Source organism: Equus quagga, chromosome 6 (assembly GCF_021613505.1).
Source record: "Equus quagga isolate Etosha38 chromosome 6, UCLA_HA_Equagga_1.0, whole genome shotgun sequence".
In the NCBI taxonomy this organism is placed as follows: domain Eukaryota; kingdom Metazoa; phylum Chordata; class Mammalia; order Perissodactyla; family Equidae; genus Equus; species Equus quagga.
In genome coordinates this window covers 89676895-89695136 of record NC_060272.1, presented here as the reverse complement: position 1 = coordinate 89695136, position 18242 = coordinate 89676895, and the positions used below count along the sequence as shown (strand labels likewise).

The 18242-nt window shown below is 36.2% G+C and overlaps 1 protein-coding gene across 6 annotated transcripts in view; it reads right to left on the bottom strand.

Moving 5' to 3' along the window:
* KIF27 (kinesin family member 27) overlaps positions 1–18242 on the bottom strand; it is an 84775-nt gene that overhangs the window by 12370 nt on the left and 54163 nt on the right. For 5 of the 6 annotated variants that reach the window (XM_046664341.1, XM_046664337.1, XM_046664343.1 and 2 more), the window contains 5 exons: positions 15555–15668; positions 13188–13364; positions 7100–7315; positions 2821–3027; positions 1437–1635 (listed from right to left, as the gene is read on the bottom strand). In XM_046664341.1, coding sequence (XP_046520297.1) covers positions 1437–1635; positions 2821–3027; positions 7100–7315; positions 13188–13364; positions 15555–15668 — 913 coding nt within the window. The remainder of the gene's footprint in view (positions 1–1436; positions 1636–2820; positions 3028–7099; positions 7316–13187; positions 13365–15554; positions 15669–18242) is intronic. The other variant, XM_046664340.1, reaches the window with a different exon arrangement.

The following is an 18242-nucleotide window of genomic DNA, read 5'->3' as shown; positions in this document are numbered from 1 at the left end:
CCAAGAAATACACAGCTAAAAACCCCCACAAAAACCGAAAACCTCTCAAAAGAGGCTAGAAAGATTAAATTACAAAGGAACACACCACAAGAAAAGGAGAAGAGGAGAAACAGCATAAAGTTCTAGTTTATGCTACAATATAACTTAAAGTTCTAATTAATATTTATAAATGTCTAGCTTATGCTCTAGAACCAGTAAGACCTAGTTTACTGGCCTTCAGAAAATACATACTTTCAGATCTACTCTTTCCTATTGGTAAATTTATAAAACGGTCCTAATGGTTTGTAATTTTGTTATAATTAGCTATTTTGTAAACTTTGATCTTAGTATATTTGTATATTTTAAATTAACCTATCATCTTGTTTAAAAAAATACTTTAAATTAATGACAACATAAATTAGAATCTCCATAAAGTATATTTTATAAATCAACTTAATTTTATGTCCCACATTCAGTTAAAATTAGAAAATTCATAAATTGCTAACTACAGTTATAACTTTGTTATGAAAAACTTGTATAGTTGTAGAAATGAATGATTTTTTAAACGTTCTCATTTGGCTATAACTTTTGTGGTACAATGCCAATTACTTGAAAAATACATTAAAAACTCTGTTAGGATATTACTTTTACAGACTTAAGACAGAACTAAAATAAGGTAAGGAGAGCAAGTTTGAACGAAATGACTTCTGGGATCATGTCAAGGAAATCCTGTCATCAGGAAATTGGTTGATATTTAATTGGTTATAGGATTAACTTAGTTGCAAATTGCCTCAACACCCAAATTGGTAATTCTCCAATTTTCTGCTTGCTCAGGTTGTTTCTTCCAGATTCTGTTTAACCCATTTCCAGCTAGAGAATCACAAGAATCAAGACTAAGTAGCTAAGCAGCCTGGACTGAAGCAGTACCAGTATTGTCTGGCAGTGATTTTGTTGCCATAGCAACTATTTATATATGGCCATATGCCCGGTAATATGAGGACCGACTGATATGACAGCTCTTTCCACATTAGAGTTGACAGCTGAACTACTGAGCTGTGCCCATCAATGGTAGACTAATTTTGACCTAAGATATAACCTAACTGCACAAAATTTACAATCAACTGAAAATTATAACAAGAAATATAACTAGAAATCTGACAGCCTCATTCCACATTTCTACACAAAAACTAGACCAACAATAAACTAATGGAATTACTGCAGTTCTTATGTGTGTGCTGGGGACAGGCAGAAGGGAGGGCATTTCAAGCATGAACAGCCCTACATCCAAGTGAACTGTGCCAACATGTGGCAACCAAAACACATAGAGCACAAAAACACGTAAGTAGTAACTGTTTATCCAGGTTGGGCTTATAAGTAATCAAATTCTGTCCAATCTTCCTTCTCCAATCAACCTCCTACACATCACCTTTACACAATTAATGAGAAGGGACAGGTACCTCTGAAATGATGTAAAAGCAACTGCATTTTTTGTTCGTGTTCCTTTTGCTGGAGGGTCAGTCTCCGGTCACATTGCAATTTCAGATGTTCCAGTGCAGATTCCAACTCACGAACCATATCATCCCGTTCAAGAACCTTCATTTTAATTTCTTCATTCTGTAACTGTAGTTTCCGTTCAGCTTCTCTCAAATTAACCACCTAGCAAAGACATTTTTTGACCCTTTTTAAGTGTGTCTTAAAAAGCTTAATATAATAGATTAACCTACTTCTCTTAGACTATATAAGATGAACTTCCTTAATCACCATGGTATAACTAGGCAGTGCTTTGTAACATACCTACAAAATAACCTAACAGCCTTTTGAATTTGTTGTTGACCTTCTCTCCAGAAAAATACTCATTTCTACAAAGGGTTCTCACGATCAGAAAATCCACTGATGTCGGCCTGGGTGCTCTGAGTTAAGAGCCCTTGCTCTAAGAGCACCATAAGAGTCATCTATATCAAAGCTGCAGACAGTACTCCACCATTTTTCTCCCCTCCATATACCTAGTAATAGAATGCACTCTCATCAATAATAGTAGCTTACTACTGACAGTAATTATCCAAGAGGAGGGCTGTGCATACTATTTCCATTAATTTTTTCATCTTTATTTCACTTGTCTAACAGAATTAGAACTTTATTTTAAAACTTCAGTGTTTTATTTTTCAGTAATTGTCTGATACTCCCTTAAATTTAATATACTTTTCAGAGAAAAAAGTTATCTACTTGTTTAACACTTCATAATATGTATCTTGAGAAGATATTAGAGAGAAGATATAGTTCTCAGTGCTAAGAAACATCTCCGCATCAGTAAACTGTCAATTTTAATTGACATTAAGCATTCAGGTTAATGCTAAAATCTACTACAAAGTAGTCTTTGCCACTGATGCACCACTTCATCTCCATTTCAATCCACAGGTTACGATGAGCAAGGACAAGGACTCCTACTCTACAGCAATGAAGGAGAGAAAGGCAACCCAAACTTGGAGGGCCCCTGATTTTTCATGAATGCTGAGTAGCAATACCAAAATCTAGAAAATATCCAAGAAATAGTGACTGACGAATATAACTTAAATCCTTGATTTTTAAAACTATTTCAAAAAACCCTTCTTTCAAATGATCCTTCAATTTTAAGAAACCCAGCATTAGGCCTACATATTTAGATGATCACAAAGGTTTCAGATGTCAACATTCAGTACTATAAAGAGAAATGATGTTTAAATTTGTAGTAAAACTATCAAACCTTAAGGCCTTTCAATTTCTTTAAAAATTCTAAATAAATGTGGGATATATAAGCATCTTGACCCCTTTTTATAAGAAAACTCTGTCCCTCAAAAAACAAACCTTATTGAAATATCTGAAAAGAATAGCTCTAATTTCAATAGGGTTCAGGCAAATTAGTTTTTCCAAGACATCTGCTTCACTATGAGAAAGGTTTTGTAATGAAGCTCTGAGTGAGTTCTGGCGACTCTGGATACTTTCATTCTTGTATTCAATTGCAGCTTCCAAAGCTTCAATTCCTTCTTCAAGTTGGAAAAGAACATGTTCTTCCTAGATATAATACAATAGAAGTGACTCATTTTAAATGAAATGGTATAACTTGGACTTTGTCATATATTAAGATTTTACTGTGCCATTTGAGTCTAATGGACATTACCACTCTTCTACTAAATTTTAAGAAAGTAATGTTTATTCAGTACTTGCTATGCTACACAATGCACTGTGTGTATACACATATATACAACCTATAATCGTTGAATCCTCGCAATAAACCATGAGTAGTAAAATGGAAGAGGCAGAAGCTTAGGTGAGTTATGAAATGTCCCAAGGTCATACAGCAAATGCTGGTCACTAACGAATACACTTGAGCAAACTTCAGCCCACAGGATTGGTCATATATCTCCCTCCACTGCTCCTAAAGTGCATATTATGTGTCAGTGAAATCTGGAGACCTGATGTCCCTTCAAGGATCTATCAAAACAGTACATTGCTGGGAGGGAAACAAGAAATAGACTTAGAATAAGTTATTAAGAACTAGTAATCAAGGAGAGTCTCTAGGGAAAAAACACAGTATGGCATTTAAAGAGTAGTGAGGATTTAAGGACATGAAACATTTCATAAGATTCTTATGAGATGTCATTAGAGGGAAAATATAGGCATTAAAAATGGTGGTGGCCTAACATTTTCTTGATATGCCAGAGATGATTTCCTTTGTAGGAAAAAAAGTCTGATGAGTCCCTGTCAAAAAACCTAGCAGTTCTTTGAACTATCCGCATATGTTATTTGAGGGCATCCAAATCTCTGGTAAGAATTTATTTTGGACTTGGTGAGACTTGGATATGTTTCTGTATACCTGTATGTGTGGCAGAGGTCTCCTCAACTGTAAGTTCCTGAGGGCAGACTGTCTGGTGCATACTAATGTCCTTATTGCCTAGCACAGTACATATCACCTAGTTTAAACTCAGTAAGGGTCTGCTAAATGAGTTAATGAAGGAAGAGGAGAAATGCCTTGGTTATATGACCCAAATATTTCTCTCCACTCCGCCTCCCAGCATTTCAAAGGAAAATAATGTTAATATTTCTGACCTACCTAAAGAATAGTTAGAGTAACTTCCCGAACTTCTTTTCTGGAATTCAGGGAAAAGGTATGTAACAACCTATTACAGTGAGGGGTTGAATACTACTTATTTTTAAAAGCCATTTTATAAAATCTCCCAAAAGAGGCATTTTGAAGAAAATGTTCAACACCCATTTTATTTCTCTGTGCAATCATTAACCATCAAGAATTTGATGATTTGATAATTGCTCCATAAGGAAGAAAATAATATTCACTTTTCAAGAAAAAAAGGGAAAACAAACTTAAATCCTGAAAGGTACTTAGGTGAATAAATAAGAGGAACCAGAAAACAAAAGTAAATTATCCAAAGAACATATTTGACTTTTGAATGCATTCTGTAATTATATTTTACCAAAAACAAATGTAGAAAGAGTTTGCCCTTACATATGGCTGAGAACAATTTGGTACAAATTTAGTTTGTATAGTTTTGGATCTAAGTTAAGGAAGCACTGAGATAATATAAGGTAGTGTGACTATAGAACCCTGAGGACAGCTCACTCCAGGGAGGCTGCAGCATATAAATATCTATGGTTCCCTCTAACCCAGCAATGGGTGTAGACTGACAAGATGAGAGGCAATGGCAAACTGTCCCAGCATGAAAAATTTGCCACACTCAAACCACAGATTATCAAGAGTTGACTATGCTTTACCACAGAGCACTGCTTTTCAAACGTGCACTAGGGATCTTGTTAAAATACAGATTTGGGGGCTGGCCCCAGTGGCGTAGTGGTTAAGTTCGCATGCTCAGCTTCAGGCAGCCTGGGGTTCACAGGTTTGGATCCTGGGCCAGACCCAGCACCACTTGTCAAACCAGGCTGTGGCGGCATCCCACATAAAATAGAGGAAGATTGGCACAGATGTTAGCTAAGGGCCAATCTTCCTCACCAAAAAAATAAATAAATAAATTTTTTAAATGCAGGCTTCTAATTCAGCAGGTCTGATGGGGCCTGAGGCTCTGCATTTCTAACAGGCTCCCAGGTGATGCTGTTGCTGCTGGTCCAGAAACCACACTGAGAGTAACAAGGATCTAAAGCAGTGGTCTCCAAACATTTTAGACTACACATCCCTATCAGTAAAAAAAAAAACTTGAGCAAGCAACTACATATATGTATATTTCTCTATAAATTAGATGCATGTTCTCATGATAAAACATGAAATTGAAAGTTTAAAACATGAAATAAACATAGCTATAATAGTTCCTGTATACCCCACTTACTAGGCAACTGCTCTCCATTATTAGAAGAAGAGTTCAAGTATTTTTTTTTTAATTTTAGTTTCTGGATTTTACCAAAGAAAGGAGGTGATTTCTCTAAATTAAATAGTTGGGTAAACCCGTACTAGTATAGTGATCTAAGATCTTTCTATCACTTCCCGTAAAGTAATACAATTAGGAAAGATATTTTAGTTTTTGTGGAAAGAGAAAATAATTCTAAGCTAGTTTAAAGACATCAAAACACTAAACTATTCCACTTATATTTTATTGATGGCTTGTGTCACATCAGAATCCCATGATCCCAATCAATCTTGGCTTTACAACAGAGGTGAGAGCAGAGCCCACTTCAGAGCTACACTAAGAAAAACCAACCATGTCATGTGGAAGAAGGCTGCATAGAAGATCATATGACTAAATGGAACCCTATCAACTGCAGGAGGTCCATCATTCCCTCAAACCAATCCAGAGTGGCTGCTAAATAGGTATCCTGCATGGTGCTATATTTTCACCACAAAACCCTAAACGATGTTTTTATTTCCAGTATTCCACCTGAAAGAGAAATTTAAATGTTTCTTGATGATAATAATGGACCCTCTACCTTTCTGCAAACATCATTTACTCATTCCCATCTTTATTCCTTATTTAAGGGTGTTCTATCTAAAATGGCCTTCTTTCTTATATCTACCCATACCTATCATGTTTTTCACAATCCAGGTCAAGATTCCACCTGCCTTAATGAATCTTCCCCTAAATGATCACTGTACTGCTTTGTATAAATAATGTAATAAGTATAGATTTATTACATTGTAACTTGCTTTTTCATGTTCTTCAGGGTTTAGAGTTTTCTTATATTTACGTCTCTTTTACCCTGGAGTATGAATTTCTCAAGAGGAGCATAATAATGCTTTTCACTTCTTTTGTTTCTTCCATGGGCCCAGTAACCATCCTAGGCAGGCAAGAATTCCTTAAATCTTATATGTTTTGCATGATTCTCAGCTATTCACTTTCTCTTAGCAATTTTCTCTTGCTTTGGCAACAACAGAACATCAACGATAAATATTTGCAGAGAAAAGTCAGGCTCAAAAATTCATCTTTGATAAAGTTAAGGTACAGGTTCCATTGCCAACTGAAGTAAAATGCTGAAAAAAGACAAAGTCTGGGGCAATTTTATAGGCAGTAAATGAAACATCTTTTACATAGTTTAAAAAAATAAAGGTGAGAGGAGCCATGTGCCCCCTAAATGAAAAGTCCAACTCAAAGGTATTTTTATGGGGATTTGAATTTTGTGCATCTACCTGGCTGGGACTTAGTGTGGAACACTGGGCCTTTCTCAACCAAGGTAATATGAAAGAATTGACTCTTATTGTTCTAGGCATCCATTGTATGTAATGAATTACCTAGGATCATTCAAGAAAGATGCATAGAAGAAGGTAGGTGCCCTCTTTGGAAGAACTGAGAAAAAGTCTTTCAAATAATTTTCTGTGTTCTGTGATTTCAGATGAGAAACCTTAGCTGAGAAGGGCCATACTCAAGGAAAGTGTTAGTCTTGCAACCCCTGGCAATGTCAGGAAGGGGCCACGTTCATGGTCCTCTACGCAAGGACATCACAGTCTCTAATCAAGCATGGCTTATGGCACCAAACAGGTGCCAGGTAAACTCATTACATCTGATGAAGTCTCAAGGAAACAAAGTTTACCAGATTTATCATTTTTATGTTTAAGTGACAAAGATGGAGGACATCATCCAAGTGATCCATCGTACAGCACTTCCAGTTCCAGAGAACACAGACTTACTTCAGGTGATAACACGCTACCATTTTTAAGTTTCTCATCCACACTGTTTCTTCGTCTCTGCAGCAGATCCTTTTCTTTCTGGAGGACTTGAACTTGTTCTGAAATCTTTATTTTCTCCTCAGCAGTGCTGCTCTGGAGCTGCACATTCTTTTCAGACAACTCTTGGTCCAACAAGTTCAGGCGAGTTGATATTTTCAAACTATCTATGTTTAAGGCCTAAAAAGACACAATCAACCAGACACCCCAAAAACAGTTACTAGAAATCCAAACTGCATATAAATTAGAAAAAAACATAGAAAAATTACTAAATGAATATACTTTTAGCCTCTACATTGTTTTCACCCATGGATTTTTTTTTTGGTGGGAGGGGGCTTCATTTTCTAAAATCTTAAATTGAATGCCTTGGGCCGGCCCAGTGGCACAGCGGTTAAGTGCGCACGTTCCACTTCCCAGCAGCCCGGGGTTCTCTGGTTCGGATCCTGGGTGCGGACATGGCACCGCTTGACACGCCATGCTGTGGTAGGCGTCCCACATATAAAGGAGAGGAAGATGGGCATGGATGTTAGCTCAGGGCCAGCATTCCTCAGCAAAAAGAGGAGGATTGGCAGCAGTTAGCTCAGGGCTAATCTTCCTCAAAAAAAAAAAAAAAAGTAAATTGAATGCCTTTTTTTAAAAAAACAGAGATTCAATGAATTTACTACCAAGTATGGTTTAGCCACACCAGAATATATAACATAGGTTTTGAGAGGTAGTATTTTTCTTTTTTATTATTTTCTAAATTGAACTTTTCTTCTTTGGCTGGTTACATAGTAGAATTAATTCTGTTAAAATTTCCTAGAGGCTGAGATTTGGTTTGTTGTTTAAACACATAATTTGTTTCTACTCTTATTTCATTCTGGTCAGAAAATATGGCCAGTTAGATTTACGGAGATGTTCCTTATGGCCTAATTTAAGATAATTTTTAAAATATTTTTTTCATCAAAGTAATTATATGCATATATATTATACATATATAAGGTTTATAATTTTAAAAGAAGCAGTTCTCTATCCCACCCTGTCACCTGAGTCCTGCTCCCCAGAAACAACCATCTTCAACTTTTTAGCTATTGCTTCTGGTGTTTATGTCCATGTTTCTAAATAACATTATCAACTTTAGATATTGTCTACTGACTATCTATTGTGGAAGACGAGTTAGCATTCTGGGCCTCCTCTTTCCTACTTCTCCTTCCATTCTCCCAATATTTACTACAGTTTTTCATTAAATCAATATTCAGCTTATATGACCTTGTGAATATTATTCAAAGCTGAACTATCTTGTATAAAATGATTATACTTCCATCTGCCACAATTTTGGGGGGTCCTTTATAACTAATTCTTCTCCCAAAGAACTATGAAATTCCTCTGAACACTATTTTTTCATCTGATCAAACTTAAATCAGGAAATCTTTTCATTCCAGTCTTTTCTGGAAACATTCTGCCTGGAGCCTCCCTCTTCCTGCCCCAAACTAGACAAGCTGCTCTGGGACTGCCCTTTGGTACTACCCTGGGAATTTCCATGTTGGATCACATTTTCAGGTTCCTGAGTCTCCTTTTTTCATAGTGTATGCCTTCATTCTTGTGGAGCATATCCTCTAGTAGTTTCCTGAGACAGGCTAGGTGAGAGAGAAATTTTTTTTACCTGAAAAGGTCTTTGTTCTAACTTCACATTTTATTGAGAGTTTGGCTAAAACAAGAATTCTTGATTGGAAATCATTTTCCTTATGGGTTTTAAGATTGCATTCAGGTCTTTTAACTTCTAATGAAGAAGGTTAAGAAGTCTAATGCCATTCTGACTAGTCTTTTCTACCTGGAAGCTTTCAGGATATTTTTTTCCTAAGCATACTCAAAATTTCACAATGATATGCTTTCGGCACTCATTTTGCTGGGCCCTCAATGAGCTATTTAAATCTAAAGTCTCACATCCTCAGTGTTGGGAAAATTTTTTGTATTATGTTCTTGATAAACTCTTCTCTCCTGTTTTCTCTGTTGTATTTTCTGGAATTCCTATTACTTGGATGTTGGGCTCCTTGGATTTGTCTGCCAATTAATATTTTTTCTCCTATTTTCTATTAATTTATCTTTTTATTTACTTCCTGGGATATTTCCTCAACATTATCTTCCAATCATTTTAATTTCCAAGAGTTCTTTCATGTAGTTCTTGTTTTATAGAGAATCACCTTTTACCACCTTGAGGATATTAAGGTTTTTTTGAAGTTTTTCAGCTCCTTGCTCTATCTCTAATTTCTCTGAGCTTCCTTTTCCTTTTGTTTTGGTCTCTGTCTTTAATGTTAAGAGCATTCTTGAAACATCCAGCACACTTAAGAGTCAGGTATTAAAAAGCTGGTAAGTTGTGTGGTGGGTAAGATTTGTCACCACAGGATATATCTGGGCTCTACCTCAAATTTAAGTGTTTTTTCATCTTTTTTCAGAGACTGTTCCAGAAAATCCACCAATCTCCTGCTGGGAAAGTATAAATCTGGCTCCCAGCATTTCTGGTATCCAAGTAGGGGTTAGGAAATGGATGTCTCAGGATTTGTATGTAGACTTTCATTCATTCCCTGATTTATTTTGACTCACCCTGACCCTCTTCTGTGCTTCGTTCAATCTTCAGAATATAAACCATCTAGTTCCAGAGTAAGAAAAGGATAGTTTCTTGACTATACACGGTCTTCATTCTTATGCCTCACTCCTGCCTTCTGAAAATCTTGGTCCTTTCATTTCTGAGTCTTTTTCATGTTCTATGTGAATCATATCTCATAAAGCTTTTATAAAAAAAGAAAAACTAACGCTAAAGCCTTGGCTGTCATTGGTGTCCCTCTCTAGGCACTTGGATTTCAGCTTCCTCTGTTCTGCTAAGTCATCTATTTGCTTTCCATCTTACAAACATTTTTTGTAATATTTTTTCCTCAGTTGTCTCCTCCACTGTTTCTTCCCCTTTACGGGTTTACAGTTTTTGAGTAATAGCTTTATTGAGCTGTAATTCATACGTCATACAATTCACCTATTTAAAGTGTATAATTCAATGGTTTTTAGTATATTCACAGAGTTGTGCAACCATCAGCACAATTTTAGAACGTTTTCGTCACCCCCCCCCAAAAAAGAAACCCCATACTCACTAATAGTCATTCCATTTCCTCCCTAAGCCCCCACCCAGCCCTAAGTAACCACTATTTTACTTTCTGTCTCTACGGAATTGCCTCTTCTGAACATTGATATAAATGGAATCATTCGTGTTCTTTTGTGACTGGCTTCTTTCACTTAACATAATATTTCAGGGTTCATCCATGTTGTAGTATGTATCAGTACTTTATTCCTTTCTATTGCTGAATAATACTCCATTGTATGGATGTAGTATATTTTGTTCCTTCATCAGTTGCTGGACATGTGAGTTGTTTTCATTTTTTGGCTATTATGAATAGTGCTGTTATGAACATTCATGTACAAATCTCTGGGTGGACATGTGTTTTGACTTCTCTTGGATATATACCTAGGAGTGGAATTGCTGGGTCATGTGGTAATTCTATGTTTAACCTTTTGAAGAACTGCAAGATAGTTTTCTAAAGTAACTGCACCATTCTACAATCCTACCAGCAGTGTATGAAAGTTCCAATTACTTCATATCCTCACCAACACTTATTATCTATTTTTCTTACTATAGCCATGCTAGTGGGTATGAAATGGTATCTCATTTAAGTTTTAATTTGCATTTCCCTGATGGCTAAGGATGTTGAGCATCTTTTCATGTGCTTATTGGCCATCTGTATATCTTCTCTGGAGAAATGTCTATTAGATCCTTTGCACATTTTTCTTTTTTTTCTTTTTGCTGAAGAAGATTCACCCTGAGCTAACATCCATACCAATCTTCCTCTATTTTTTGTATGTGGGCTGCCAGCACAGCATGGCCACTAACAGAGCAGTATACATCCACGCCCAGGAACCAAACCCAGGCTGCTGAAGCAGAGCGCACTGAACTTAACCACTAGGCCACCAGGGCTGGCCTGTCTATTTTTTAATTGGGTTGTCTTTTTATGATTAAGTTGTAAGAGTTCTTTATATATGCTAGATACAAGTCCCTGATCAGATATATGATTTGCAAATATTTCCCCCCACTCTGTGGGTTGTCTTTTCACTTTCTTGATGGTATCCTTTGCATCACAAATGTTTTTAAATTTATGAAGTCTAATTTATCTAATGCTTCTTTCATTGCTTATGCTTTAGGTGTAATATCCAAGAAACCATTGCTTAACCCAAGATAATGAAGATTTACACCTATGTTTTCTTCTAAGAGTTTTATAGTTTTAGCTTTTACATTTAGGTCTTTGACTCATTTTGAGTTAAATTGGTATATGGTATGAATATAGGTTTTTTAATATCATGTTCCTTGTCTGAAATGTATATGATTGAGTCTTATAAGTATTTCTTAAGCACTGAAAAAAGATGTAATCTTTTTATGCCTTTTGTTCAGAAAAGAACCTAGCAGTATAACAGTCTCAAGTTTCTCTTTTGTTTCATTAAAACAACCTTCAAAGAATCAATTTTGCTTTGATCTACTGTGGGTTTCATTTATTTGCATTCTACTTATCTCAGTATGTTCTTGTTCTTGCTTGCATCTTGTTGAAACTAGAAAACAGCTATTTTCTTCTCTTTTTTTTTCTGTATAATGAAGGAAACTTATTTCAGGAAAAAGATTTTCCTCCTCATTCCTTTTTATTTTTTCCTCTTTTTTCTTTTGTGATACAGAACATATAAAGCACTCAGGTTATTTTCTTCTATTTACTCACTTGATGTTTTCATTTGTTAATCTCCTCTGCTGTCATGTTTTGAGGGGCAGCTTTTAAAATTTGACCCTGACAACCAGTGTGAGCAAGCTACCTGGATATAGCACCAGCAACTGGGCTGGTTGGAAGGGCTGCCCCTACCCCTGTGTCCAACAGCATGGTGCTAATAGCTATTTCAACATGATTGGGGAACAGAGGACAGAGCAGAGGTAAGTACATGCCTATCTACTTGTCATATTGAGGTGGAGAGGTTAAGACAACACCACCATCAACTCAGATCCTACTGGTCTAGATGCTGGCTGAAAGGCAGGTCTAATGAAGAGGCAGGTCACTGATCCTCTCTGTTCCACGACGCAATGTACGGACCGATCTCGGACTCGAGGCCTGCTGGAGGCAAAGGTTTGGGCAGAAAGTCCTCTCTGAGTCTGGGACAAGCCAGCTTCATGTTTAGATGCTATTGCTGAAAATATTTATAGATATATCCAGAAAAGTATCTCCTGGTCCTTCTACTCCCTCCACCATCATTCCCTTTTCAAAACTTGAAATTGAGGCAAAATCCTTCATAAAACCACCTCTTTCACTGGCTCATAAAATCCAAGTTCTCCAGCAAAAATTTTTGTAAAGGTCTCCAAGTCTTTCTAATTTGAAAAACAAATCTTCAGTACACAAAATCTTCTTTCTTTTATAGGAACCCTGCAAACCCCTAACTTTGGGTGGTAGTAATAGCTAAATCATTTTCAAGTCTATTTTCCCAAATTAACAATGTTCAATATACAGCATCAAATATTACAATTTATTCTAAAAACATCCACTAAAGTTAATAATAGAGGTTGCCAGGGGAAATGGAGAGTTATTGCTTAATGGTTACAGAGTTTCTGTTTGGGGTAATTAAAAAGTTTTGGAAATAGCGGTAATGGTTGTACAACATTATGAATGTCATTAATACCAGTGAATTGTACACTTATAAACAGTCAAAATGGTAAATTTTATGTTACGTATATGTTACCACAATTTTTAAAACATCAAACAAAAATCAGTAAGTAAATCATACTTGGCAAAACACTGAACATTTTACTTAAAAGTTGCAATAGATTTAGTGATGGTTAGTGATGGTTATTAGATAAGCAATAATAAGCAAAATACATTGAAAACCAGAAGAATAGTTTTCTTTTGATTTTTAACTTCACAATGGTATGATTTACATCTTAAAGAAAAAAATCCTAGTTTATATGGCTTACAACCAGAATCAAACAGCATATTAAATAGAATACCTGACTAGATCTCAACTTCTTATTTTCCAGGTGGCTCTTCTCCTGTAACAGGGCCTCCTTCTTAGAAACTATGGCCTCCCGTTTCTTTAAGTCTTCTCTCAGCTCTTCTAATTCTTGGCGTTGGTTTAGAACTTTCTCTACTTCTTCATCTAACCATTTCTTTTGCTCATCCAATTTCTACATTGAAATTCCAGAGAAATATTATCATTTGCTTTTCTTCCGCCATAAAATTTATATGGTAATAATATAATTTCATATTGGCTGAAAACACTTTAAATGAACATTTAAAAACTACCAGCGAGAATAACAAAATAGTGCTCCTATCTAAAACCATCAAGAAGTAAGCGGGTGTAGTTAACAACTTGTTGTGTTGTTTTTATAAGGAATTAAAATTCACTCCCCAAATATGTTTGAGTCTGGGATTTTTTTAGGCTGACAAAGGGCTGACAATTTTATTTACATATAATAAGAGTTAGTTCTGAGAACATGCTGGGAATCTTTTCCTCTGTTGTAGAGGAGCATACCTCCGTCACAGCACTTACACTGCTGGTTCACCTCTCTATCTCCAATGCCTGGTATGCCTGAATGAGCACCTGATTCAATCAATCAATCAATGAAGTGAGTAAATGAATACACACAGTGAAGACACAGATGATGGAGCATGGAAATCCAATCTGCACTGTAGACTGTTGACATCAAATAATTATAAAGTAAAATGAATTGAGCTGGAAAGATCTCCAAAACAATCATCTTATACTATTTTAAATTAAGGATACCCAGAAACAAGTACAAACAAAAATATGAATGGACTATGACTGTCCAAGATGAATTCTACCAACCGCCCATCTGCATTGTGGACATAATAATGAAGCAATGCCCCCTAAACGACAAGTAATAGGAAAACAAATCAATATAGTACTATTTCCCAGTTCTTCTCAAACTTGATAAAACTGGTTCCTAGAAATCTACACTAAAACAATGAGATGGTGAATATGCATGAGAAAGAGAGCAAAGTGGCCAAAGCAAAGTAGATCCACAGCTATGAAGTCTTCCATCCAGACCTAGATAGTATGGTCTTACAAGCACTATCACATCCAAATAATATTGAAGCTTAAAACAGTAGCTCTACAATTATTAAGAACGGGAAGGATATCCCAGAGCAACTATAGAAATACTTTAATTTTGTTATATCCAGCTATACCTTAGGAACTCATATAGGAGACCCTATGAAGCCTAGCAATTAACCTAAACATATTCTACACACATTCCTTCACTGTGAGTGAGGTTTGAAAGATGAATGAGAGATCTTTTGTAGGCTCCATTCCAACAAGAGAGAAATTGAAAGAAATGATTGTTGATAATAAATGCTATATACAGCTAATTCCTAGCTACCATGTAAGCAAAAATGGAGAGAGGGATGGTTCTGTCTGGGAAATGGAAGAAATGTCACAGAGTAGGTAATATTCTATCTGTACTTTGAAGAATGGGTAGGAGTTTACTAACATAATACAGGTTTCCCAGGGAAACCAATAATAAATGAATGGATTTATCTTCATTTGATATAATAAAGATTATGATTTGTGTAGGATTCACTGTATCTAAGTAGGTTTTCTGAAAATTTCTTGACTTTTTCCTTTTCTTTTTTTGAGGAAGATTCACCCTGAACTAACATCTGTTGCCAATCTTTGTTTTTGCTTGAGGAAGATTAGCCCTGAGCTAACATCTGTGCCAATCTTCCTCTACTTTATATGTGGGATGCCTCCACAGCATGGCTGACAGGTGGAGCATGTCCATGTCCAGGATCCGAACCCACAAACCTGGGCTGCCAAGTTGGAGCAGGGGGAACTTTAACCACTTGGCCACAGGGTTGGCCCCCTCTTTTCTCTTTTCATAACAAAAGTTCCTACCCCACAGTTCTAATTTTAAGTACTTTCCTCTTATAAAAAAGCTTCATATCAAATCAATGTCCTATTACAAGCTCTTTGGATACTCATATTTATTAACTTATAATCTCGTCCTTATTTAGAGTTAAATTCTGAAAAATCGGTTTTTGTTTTGCAACATCAAAAAACATGAAGTTTTTGGGAGGAATAAATACAATCTAGTGAATATGGATTTGATGCTTACATTCCACAACAAACATTCAGATAAACCCATTTCTACTGAAATAAGAATATAGCATATTTCTGGACAATAAAGTAATTTTTTAATAACAGAAAGGTTTCAGAAGAAGCACTGGAAATTTTGCACTTAAGTGGCAAAATCTAGTGTTTGAAGATTTTACTTAGAGTCAAGCACTGTTTACCTCTATTTAGACAATCATCAAATCAAAGAGAAATCAGGAAACACTAAGTAGAATCGACAAACCTGGAGTTGGTCTATACTTCCAAACGAACCTTTTCTCCTTTTCATCTTCAATGCATCAAGATCCTCAGCTTTCAGTTTCAGACCTTCTTCCTGTTCTGTTTTTAACTTTAGTTCCTGCAGCAAACAGAAATTGAAAACATCTTATTGCTTTTACTACCTAGCCATCATTAAATATTTATTTAACAGTCACTTTCTTAGTTGCAAAAAGAAAGAAAATGAGTAGATGAAGGTTGGACCTATTTGAGGAGAAAATAATGTTAGCCCACACTAAAGCAATAGACTCTCACAGCAAAAATCAGGGTTTACCAACAAATCTAAGTATTTTTTTCATTCTTTGCCACTATTACAAATTAGTATACCAGTGATAAGAATTTGAAAATTAGAAATTTGTTTTCTGCCTTTCTGAGCTCATTACTTTCAGTTAGTCCACCCAAGGCATCCATCTGCCACAGGGATATTAAAATTTATGACAGTAGAAATGTAAAAAGAAAAGTAATATTCCATTTCTGGCATTCAAAATTCAGATTTTGTAGCATGAAAACAGGCTTGCAAGACAGATCGTGATCCCATGAAGGGTATTTCCAAATTCCTTTAGTTTCTATCCACATCTTAAGAGTCAAGTCAAGAGGCCCAATCCTCATTGTGCTCTCCTTGGGTTTAGAGAAAACGCCACTGTCACCACTAAAGCTTAGCAGGATTCAGGAAGGAGGCCATGAATCAAAATGGGCCAGTCTGCCTACTCTCTCTTACTAGTGCCATGATGGATACATACAGAAATTGAAAGAAAATGTTTAGAAATTTTTATAGCAATTTGACAGAATAATTTTATGTCTGTCGAAGCTAATAATTAAAAGATGGATTTTTATAGTATATGTCTATTTTATAGTATATTTATATAGTATATTTATATATATACTATATATATAAAATAGTATATATACTATTTTATAGTATATGTCTAATATATAGTATTTTATAGTATATTTTTATAGTATATGAAATTTTTTATTTCATTTTTATACTAGTTCATGTTTTACAAAAGTAACGAGCTGTGCCAAATTAGTAATAAAATAAAAATTGTACCTTCTCCACAGTTAATTTCAGAATTACTGCTATGAAGGAAGTAAAAGGAAAATCTACCATTTTACAGCACCAGGAATGGCAGAAAGAAGAAAAGAGACAGTAAGATGTGTGTCTCAATTTTCCTCTCGAGTTCTGGCCCAGAAAGAGGGTGATAAAGGTATCAAGGAGAGCAGAGGGAGAGAACACAGACTGCAGTGCAGAGGCCCCACACCAACAGGGGGCTGCTTAGCCCTATGAAAGAGCAGAGAAGTACGGTCAGGCAAGAGAATGACTGGACTCCTTGGCCTCAGTGACATGGATCCTGAGGTGAAGTCAACAGGGGTTAGTTATCGTGGGGAATTGACCCCCAAAACTGAAGATGAGGACAGGCCACTGGGCTAGCAAGCTACATAGAAGATCAATAGCCTAAAGAGGGGTTTATAATGCCGTTAGGAGATGAGATGAAGCTAAGACACCTCCATGCCCTCAGCTGAAGGCGAGATCATACTATGAGTTATACCAGCCATGGGCTTCATCATCAGGGGGCCAGCAGGGAAAGGTGAACAAGAGAGAGCAGTTTCCAGCCAATCACATCCAGGGACCAACTGAAACTCAGGAGGTCCCATCCTCCTCGACTCCATGGATGCAACATAAGCTACACACCCAAATCACCACATATACCAGATCCCATCTTAGGGAGAGACGCACAGTGGGGAAGAGGCTAAGAGACTGAATATTTTTATTCGAGAGAGCTGAGAATTATTTAAAGAAAATGTTTAAAGTATCAGAATAAGGTTTGAACAGACTGGACATTTGCTGAGTTCCCACCATATTTCCAGCAATTATCATGACATGGATTGGACAGAGGATATGGTAGCTCATAAAGCAGACAGCTCTGCTATAGGCTAAATAAAGAAATTTCCCATGCCCATCTGAGTTGTATTTATGAGTGAATCTGGACTCTGTTATATTTACTAGCCACTAATTTTTCATGCTTCCCTGGCTCTAGTGCACAGTTTTAACTTAGCCCCTGTCATCGTTACAGCAACTTTATCATGCTGAAATAAAGTCACCTTATGCTTGAAGCTGACTCTTTACTATTTTTATTCTTCTGAAAATCCTTTAAAAGTGTACTGCAGTAGGTCTAATCCCTTCTTCTACATGTTGCTCTAGACATTACTGCCTTTATCTCATATTGTAATCCTGCATAATATTAAAATAACCATCTACCAGGCACTGTGCTAGGTTTTTAAAATCTATTTAATTATCCCATTTAATCCTCAGACAAGGACTATTATAAACTCCACTTTATAGATGAGGAAATTGGTGCTTAGAGAAGTAAAGAGCCCCATCACACTACAGCCCACAACTTCAGGGGTTCCCATACCTTTTCTTTATGTATCATACAGGGACTTTAGTTAAAGAACCGCTGCTCTAAGGAGAACCTATGCAGAAGTTGTAGTATTCTCTGGAAATGGTTGACTCAAGTGGAAAATGGACAAACAGAAGTATCAGAAAGTTAGCTTCAAACAAAAGGCAAGATATCCTTTAGAACTGTGAGCAGGTTTTCTATTTTTGCCTGAAGTAGTGGAAACTTCAATATATCTTTGGGGCAGACTGTTCCTT